The sequence below is a fragment of the Zonotrichia albicollis genome, chromosome 3 (assembly GCF_047830755.1).
Source record: "Zonotrichia albicollis isolate bZonAlb1 chromosome 3, bZonAlb1.hap1, whole genome shotgun sequence".
Classification (NCBI taxonomy): Eukaryota; Metazoa; Chordata; class Aves; order Passeriformes; family Passerellidae; genus Zonotrichia; species Zonotrichia albicollis.
This window is the reverse complement of record NC_133821.1, coordinates 88158381-88167490: the sequence shown is the minus strand read 5'-3', so window position 1 is coordinate 88167490 and position 9110 is coordinate 88158381. Positions and strand designations below refer to the sequence as shown.

Genomic DNA, 9110 nt, shown 5'->3' with positions numbered 1-9110 from the left:
AAAGGAAGCCCAGGAGATCAGCTCAGACCGGACAGGTGCAACTTGGGGTTGCTGAAGCGAGGTGAGGGGCACCCACTTGCAGCCTCGAGGGACAGAGCAACTCTTGGCCACCTGCGTCCCTCCTGGGCGGGTTGGTTTGGTAGGAAATACTCTTTTTTTTTTTTTTATTTATTTTTATTTCTTTCTTTTTTACTTCTGTCCAATGCAGCGGCTTCACGGGATGGGCACGATCTTCAACCTCCTTTCCCCGGGACGTACCGCCTGCGGCAGCCCCGGGTTCGGCCAGAGCAGCCCGGGGCTCGGGGCTCGGCGAGGGCAGCCCGGGGCTCGGTGGGGGCAGCCCAGGTGTCGGGACTCGGTGGGGGCAGCCCGAGGGTCGGGGCTTGGGGGGGCCAGCCCGGGGCTCAGAGCTCGGCGGGGGCCCCCCGGGGTGCGGGCCCGGCGTGGCAGCAGCAGCGGGGCCCGGGGGGGCAGAGCCGCGGCCCAGCCCCGCCGCCGCCGGGCGCGGCCAATGAGCGCGGCCGGGGCGGGCTCGGGAGTGGCGCCGCCGCTACTTATCCTCGCCGGAGGGGCCGGGCAGCCCAGAGCGGCGCGGGCGAAGGAGCCGGGTGGCGGCGGCGAGCACGGGTGGTGCTTCCTCTGCGGCGCCCATGGGGACAGGACGACTTTAAAGGAGTTTGGGGGGGTTCTGGCGCTGGGCGACCACGGGTACGGAAGGGGACGGGAGGGACCCCTCGGGCAGGGGGTGCCGATCGCCTGCTCTTTGCCTGTGCTTTGCGGGGTCCCGGCCGGGCTGCCGGCACCGGGCGGGCAGGGCTGGCAGCTCCGGGGCCGTGCGCTCCTCCTGCCACCTCCCCGCACCCAGCGGGGTCCGGCTGCGCACCGCTGGAGGGAGAGGCTCGGGACCCTCCGGCCGGAGCCTCCCCGAGCCCCCGGAGCCCTCTCCCCTTGCAGAGCGGAGACTCACGGTGCAACTCCGTCCCCCCGCGCTGAGGCGGCGGGCGGCGGGGAGGCTCTCCCGGCGCTCGGAGCCGCCGCTCCGGAGTCGGGGCTCTGCCCTGCCCCGCACCCCGGGGATAGGGGGAAGGGTCCGCACTGGGAGTTTCTCCTTTGTAGGAAGGGGAGGGAAGGAGTCGGGGAGGGATGGGGTCTTAGGGCGGAATCGCTGAAATCTTTTGTATGTGCCTTTATTTATCTTTTTTCTTTCGTTCTTTCTTTCCTCTGCGTGCACTCTCCTTCCCATCTCTTGTTCTTCTCTGTGTCTGCCCACCCCACCCTCCTTTAGATCCGGCGATTTCTGCCCTCGCCTCGCCCTGTCATTGATGGGAAATCAACTGGATCGCATCACCCACCTGAATTACAGCGAGCTGCCGACCGGGGACCCCTCGGGGATCGAGAAGGACGAGCTGCGCGTCGGGGTGGCTTACTTCTTTTCGGATGAGGAGGAGGACCTGGACGAGCGAGGCCAGCCAGACAAGTACGGCGTGAAGGGCTCCGGCAGCCCTGGGCAGGAGACGCCCACCCACCACCTCCACCACCAGCTGGTGCTGAACGAGACTCAGTTCTCCGCTTTCCACGGCCAGGAATGCATCTTCTCCAAGGTCAGCAGCGGCCCCCAGGCTGGGGACCTGAGCGTCTACTCGGTGTCAGCCCTGCCAGCCCTCTGCAAGCCGGGGGACCTGCTGGAGCTGCTCTACCTGGGGCCGTCGGAGCACCCGCCGCCGCACTGGGCCGTGTACGTGGGCGGCGGGCAGATCATCCACCTGCACCAGGGGCAGATCCGCCAGGACAGCTTGTACGAGGCGGCCGCGGGCAACGTGGGCCGGGTGGTGAATAGCTGGTACCGCTTCCGCCCGCTGGTGGCCGAGCTGGTGGTGCAGAACGCCTGCGGGCACCTGGGCTTAAAAAGCGACGAGATCTGCTGGACTAACTCCGAGAGCTTCGCCGCCTGGTGCCGCTTCGGGAAACGGGAGTTCAAAGCCGGGGGGGAGCTGCAGGCGGCTGCTGGCACCCAGCACCAGCAGCACTACTATCTCAAAATCCACTTGGCGGAGAACAAGGTGCATACGGTGAGGTTCCACAGCCTGGAGGATCTAATACGCGAGAAGCGCAGGATCGATGCCAGTGGCAAACTGAGGGTGATCAAGGACCTGGCTATAGTGGATGGGAAAGAATAGGGAGGAGCAGGAGAACGTGGCTATCTTCCTTCTGCCCTGCCCGGGGAGACCAGCCTGCCGTAGAGTCAGGAGGCTGCACCCTCCTTCCGTGGGACGCGACTGGAAGCAGGATCCATGGCAACATTCCAAAAAAAACCAGCATTCTTTACACCCATAGCCAGTATTTTGTTTGGCTTTTAATAGCATTAATGCTGAAAGAGCGAGAGGAAGAAAAGAGAGGGGGGAGGTGCAGGAAGGCTGTTCTCAGAGTATGTGGACAAAGTCTCTCCTGTCAATCGATGTTGACCATTTTAGCAACATGCCAATAAAATTTCAAATTGAAATTTCTTTTTAAATTTTTATTTCATGGCTTTAATCCATGATAAGTTTTAAGCATCTGGGACTGTGGATGTGGATGTAGCTAAATAAGATTTTAGCTAATATTTGCCTTGTGGCCAACCAAAAGCATCAGTCATACTTTTCTAACTGGGAGAGAAAGGGGGTACTGGGGTGGAGGGTAAATGCCTGTTTGTTTTGTTTCTCCACACTGCTGCTTCAGCCTGTAGCTGCAACCCAAATTTTGTCCCATCCAACTCTGGCAAGCTGTTTACTAGGAGAAAATACTTTGACATTTCTGCTTGAAATCTATCACATTTGAAATATTTGCCTTTGCTTTGTGTTGGCAGCTCTCTGCTAAATATCATCATAATGCATGAGCTCTTTCCACCTCTTCCTTCCTCCCACCCTCCCTGCCTTTTTTTTTTCTTTTTTTTAATAATAAAAAAAAAAAGTTGGCGAGCAGCTGTTCTCCTAAAACTAAATTCAGTGGTTAAAAGGAAGTGGTGTATTTTGGAGAACAGTGTACTCAGAGATTCAGGCACTAGGATTTTATGCTTGAGCTGTGGGTTTTGTACCACTGCTTTGATATCTGTTCATATACAGGTCAATGGAATCCTGCAAGAAACAATTTTGAATTCTGCATGTTGCCTCATTGGAACAGCAAAATTGTGTATTTACAATTCCACTTCAAGAAATAGATGTAATGTGGCCAAGTTCATCTTGCATTTCAAATTCCCAGCAACTAAAAATTCTGTTCACTGTAAGTTTAGAAAGCCACAGCAGCATTTAAAAGATGCCTTTTAATGTGATGTGAGCAATGCCTTGTCTGTATTTCAGATCCTGTTCACTCATTGCTTAATTCTAAGTTTTGAAGTGAAAGATCAGAGAATTAAATATATTTTAAAAAAATCTAAAAAAGTATACTGGGGCATTTTTTTTTATTATCCTGAGCTGCATATAACTTGTAATTTTGTCTTTGCATGTATCAGTGCTGAAAAGAAAATGCATTTGGTTTTGTTCTTTCTTTCCACATAAATGTCAGATGACAGAAGTAATAGCGCTCTTTTGTATATATTTATGATACACTCCACCCCCTATCAATGTACTGTGTCCCAACTCTTTTTTTTTTTTTTTTTGTATTAAACAATGTCATAAGCAACCTTGTTGCAACAGTAATTTCATTTCTACAAAGCATTTGCCTACTATAGCTGAAGATGTGAGGGTGGAGTGTACTTCATTATAATAAAAGTGTTAGCCTAAATGTCTTTAAGAAAAAGCAAACAAAAACCTGTACCCTCAAAACTGCACCTCTTTGGTGAAGATCATTGAATTGGCTTTGTCCTTGCTAACACATGTGGCAAAAGTATGTGGTAATAGGCAGTGTTACTTTTATCATTTCCCCTAAAGTACCTTGCTTAGTACAGTATGGGGTAAAAATGTGAATTGTAATTACTCTCAAATACTATTGAAATAGCCTCAAACCACATCATACTTTTTAATAAATGTATAATATTTTAGCTTTATGTAGGGAGTAGTGGCTGATGATAACTTTTCCCATGACATGAACAGAATCTTCTACCTAGCGTTTGTGTATTTTATTGTTGTACATTAGATTGCCTAAATCCTCTTTTAGAACTGATTTCCCTGTACCACTTGGTTGGAGCACTGTGGGATTGCAGAAAGGCATTGAGTTTACAAGGCACTTGCAAAATATTAAAAACTGATAGAAGAAGGAAAGATGGGCAAAAGCAATTAATTTGATTTTTTCCCTTATAAAAATATGCATTAGAGATCTGAGGTTGCAAGAGGCAGGGAGAATTAGATGAAGAGGGAACAAGTACCAGAATGTTTATGAATGAACAAGAATAACATAGAGTTATAGTGTTATTTTTGAGTTCTGGAATGCTTTTTCTTCAAATTGCTGTTAGATTAATGGGATTAGACAGAAGTTCCTTGGAAGATCAGACTTTCATGTCCTCACTAGTGAGAATTAAAAACACACTAAATTTTAACTTTTCACTGTGCTTTCTGAATACTCTCATTCTAAACCCCATTTTAATGGTGGATTTTTTTGCAATTATTTAGTAACCTGGTTCATAAATGTGATGATTTTCCTTGTTTTACCCAGCTAGATGTAGAATGGTATTTTGTAGTATATAAAAGAAATCATAGGAGTGAGTGTATGCTTATTTATTCAAGCTCTGTGAGCGACCTTTGGCATCACTCTGAATTTGTACAAATAAAGGTACAACAATGTAAGGCCTTAGTCCTTTGCATAAGGACTAGAGAAAATATACTGGAAATAGCAAGAGCTGATATTGACCAAGGATATAGTATTGTCATGACTGTGTTCAAGTAGCAGTCTGTAATTAGCAACAAGGGTACCAATACAGTTTTTTTGTTGTTGTTGTTTTTCTTTAGCTAGACTTCAGTCCAGAGCTACTGGCAGCAATCTGGTCCTGATTCATAGCCCATTGAAGTTAATGGCTCTTGCTGACCAGTGAACTTTGCATCAGATTGTTAGGAGGTGGTTAAAATTTGTGGAGCTTGAGGAAGAGTGAGATTTAAGATGACACTTCAGAGACCAGAAGAGCCACCTTTCTGAGAGACGGGAGACCATGGACACAGGCAGCACTGAAACATATGGGAAGAAAACAGACAAGTTTCCTTGTCAAGCAGTGTTAACCTGAGATGGCAGTAGGGAATCTGTTAAAAAGACTGAATGAAAAGTGAATATAAAAAGTTGTTCAGTGCCTTGAAACAAGAATTGGAAGACAGGGAGCAGTCAGCTGCAAAAAGGCAATGATGCGAATGACTGACAGGTAAAAAATGTAATTGATTGTATTCATCATTCAGGATCAGTGGGCCTGGCAGAGTTAACATTTCCATCTCCAGCACTAAAGATATTGAAAAATTGTATTTTATCTCTGGAATCTGTTTACATTCTTTGGTCTAGCTACCTAGGGTAAATATTTACATCTTATTCATTGCTCTTGAAGTACTGACTTGTAATATGACAGCAATGTCAAGATGTTTTGCAGTCTTTCTTCTGTGTCACATTTCAAGCTTTCTGTTAGCTATTTGAGTAACAGTTCTATAGAATTTCTTTTGCTTAGATATGATTCTCTTCTTGAAATGCAATCTTTTGAATTGCTTTGAGACTTAACATTTTATTGAAAAATTCAATTCATTCCTCTAGAAAGATAGAGAGCCTTTGTGAAATGTTTTCCTGTCATGACCAGAATGTTTACTGCTTCTTGGTTGTACATACTGGAAGAGGACTCTAAGGATGGGTAGCAAAATAGGTTTTGCTACTGTCAGATTTTGTCTCCATCCTCATATCACCCGAGGACTTTGTTTTCATTTTCTTGGGATTCTTTTTCTCCTTTCAAGTGTTATGGTTGTAAAAAATGGAGAGGGAAAAAAAAAAGAAAACAACAGACCAAACCTAAACCAAAACTCTCATAGCATGCTTTTTATGGCATATGCTATTGATCCGTATAGTGGATTTCAGGTTAAAAGTAGGGTGCAACAAGACATGGCCTTTGGGGTGTGACAAGAAGTGGCCCTTGGTCTGTGCTAGAATGTTTACATTCTTAGTCCTCTTGCCTCGTTTTGAGTAAGTGTCTTTCATTTCTTTTCATTACTTCAGGTAAGTAATGTGCAAAACTGGCGGAGTTTATAGACTCGCTTATGCGATGTGTTGAACGTCTGTAATTCCATACGTGTTTGCTGGAGTTGAGGCAATGCTGCCTCACACAGTGCGTCGTGTGGGATCAGGGGCCTCAGCCTGCCAAGCTCCCCACCCTCTGTCTGCAGGTGCACAGGACATAGTTGTCTGGGGAAGCTACTGCTAATTTCAAGATTTAGTTATTTTCTGTGAAAGATTTCTACTAGAGTAGGATATGGACAGTATCCTGCCCATAATTATACTTGGATGTGGCTAAAACATTCTATATGCTGCTGCTTATGGTGTGAAAACACTCTGCTTCCTGCTTTATAACCCAGGAGAAAGATAGAAGTCCCAGTGCCAAAGAAGTAAGCCAGAAATACTTAAGGAGGTATGATTGGGCTGCAATGCTGAGGGATTTTCACTGCAGAATTAAGGTCTAAAAAATAGCTTTACATGACTAGAGTGTGATCAAGTGCTGCTGTTAGTTTGAGTGTCAGTGTTTCCATGGCAAGTGTGGAATTTATTTGCTTGCCTTATTATTATGAAATATTTAACTTTTCTGTCCTATGAGTTCAAATTTAATATGTGAAGCTGCCCTACGTTCATGGATCTTCTGACTCAATATTAGTTTGAGGTGTCAGAATTTTTTACAAGTTTATTGTCAAGAAAATTAATGCATACTGACTGGGAACAGATACTTTACTGAACTGCTAGTAAATCAAAAAGAGAGTAGTGTAGATGTTAGGCTGAAAAAGGGAATGAACCAAGAATCTTCTGTTACTGGGCATATCTGCAGATTTTTTCCAGATTATATAGATATAATCTATACAGATATAAACTGCCAGTGCTGTATTTTTTCAAAGTGGTTGTGGCATTCTACATTCTCTCTTTTGATAAGTACTGTTATCAGTCTAAATAATCCAAATCCCCAGTAAAGTTCTATTTTTTTATATAGAAATTCCATTGAAGTTAACAGTTACTTTATTCATATTTGCCTTTGAGAAATAAGCTATTTTTTTGTTAAAGGATTTATAATTGAGCAGCTAGTAATATGCACTTTAATTTTTTAGTTTTAAGTATTTTGCATCAAGCACAAATGTATATAAGTTAATATGTCCAGAGGAATGATAGAATTTCCATTAGCTGAGTCCATTCAGGTTAAGAATATAGTTGTTTGGGGGTTTTTTTCATATTTTAATTATGGAACCTTGGGGCATTTCTGGTTCTACAAATGATGCATGTATGTAAAACTGTTTGCCGGATCAGGATTTTTAGAATAAAAGATCTCTCCTCTTCATGTGGCATTAACTTTTGACTAAAATCAAGGAATAGGACATAGCCAAGATCAAGACCTCAGCAAGAACCTCCTATGGAATTTTATGGAAGGCTCATGTGCGTGATGTCTACCATAAGGGCCTTAATTACATTTTCTTACTTGTACATATAGTAATCATCTATGCAAATTGGCATTTTCCTAGATATAGTGGGTTAATGCTTTTCAAACATCCCTTGGACTTCTCTCATGTGTCTGTGTGGGCAGATGTGTTGGGGACAAATAAAACAGCTGGAGTTTATTGCTGTAGAGCCAATATCTCCAGCTATTTTGACAGGAACTCAGGTGGAATTTGGAACCAGTGTGGCTATAGCAGGAAAGGGTGGAAGAATTTGCAGTTAAACTTCAGGCTGTTCTAGAAAGATACTCAGAGCTAAGCTTGAAATCCCATTCTTTCTCTTTTCCAAGGTGCAAGAGGGTGAGTGGCTGTGCACCCCTCACACATAAAACCATTCACACTTTGGAGATCCATGCCACTGCCTGGGCAAAATAGTGAGTAAAATATGCAGTGTCTCATCAGCCTTAAGAAGCAAACAATTTTTCACAGTTTAAATGCTATTTGGATACAGTGTGGCACTGGCAATCCATTTAGAAAAATCCCATTTTTAAGCTGATAAACTAAGCAGCGTAATGTTTATAAATGGGAAACCTCAATAAGCCTTCTTGTTAATCTCTATACAGCAGAGGTAAGAGCTTGTTCCCAGTTTATGTAAATAAAAGAGTAACCCTCATTCAAGAAAACTGTCTTGGAGTAGAATTTGGAAATAAGTTAAACAATCCAACTCCAGGTTTAGTTCTGATGTGACACCATCACTACTGCAGATGAATAAATATATACCTAACAGTGTGAATAAATACCAACTTTTGTATTGTGACACTTCTTCACAGCAGAGTATTTTATGCCACAGAAGGAATATAACTTGTATGTTATTCAATATGAGTAAACATACCACAACCTGGTCTTAAATCAGATCTTTTCTTCCATATGTTCCTATTGTTTCCATATGCCCTTTCAATCAGCTGAAAGCAATATAAAAACTAAGATTGAAAAATATACTAATTGATTGTAAATATTTAGGCAGGAATTTATATGCATATTGACGTATAACTAATAGAGGTACTTGTATATACATACAGATTTGCATACCATGTGTTATGCATACACACTCAACCAGTCTTGACTATTTTGTTAGTATTGGTAACAAATGTCAGTCATTTCAGTATGTATATTATCTATGTAACAGATGGGTACCCAAGACTTTGCCGACAGGATTTTAGCACTGTTCAAATATTTGTTCTTTAGGGTATGCCATGGTCTTCTGACATCAAGAGAAGTAAGTTAAATATGTGGGGTTTGACATATTGCTACTTACTGGAGGAAAACTATCAAGAAACACTACACTTGGCAATAATGAAGTACACTTTTAGAACAAACTATGCTGCTACTGACTTGTGTATTGATAAATAAAAGAATGATCCAATGGAGAATCCATCTATCTTTCTCTTTGGCATCTTTAAATGGATAGTGCCACAAGGGTTTTTTTTCATAATATGTGGAATGTACTTCCACTCAGTTCAATATTTTGGAATCATATCACTGAAATTATTA

General features: G+C 43.8%; 1 protein-coding gene across 1 annotated transcript; it reads left to right on the top strand.

Annotated features, from left to right (window-relative positions):
* Nucleotides 1-572: 572 nt before the first annotated feature.
* On the top strand, nucleotides 573-5975 carry LRATD1 (LRAT domain containing 1). Its single transcript, XM_074538089.1, has 2 exons — nucleotides 573-708; nucleotides 1286-5975. Exon 2 carries the CDS (start codon nucleotides 1323-1325, stop codon nucleotides 2175-2177), a length of 855 nt encoding a protein of 284 aa, XP_074394190.1. The 5' UTR covers nucleotides 573-708; nucleotides 1286-1322; the 3' UTR covers nucleotides 2178-5975.
* Nucleotides 5976-9110: the final 3135 nt, after the last annotated feature.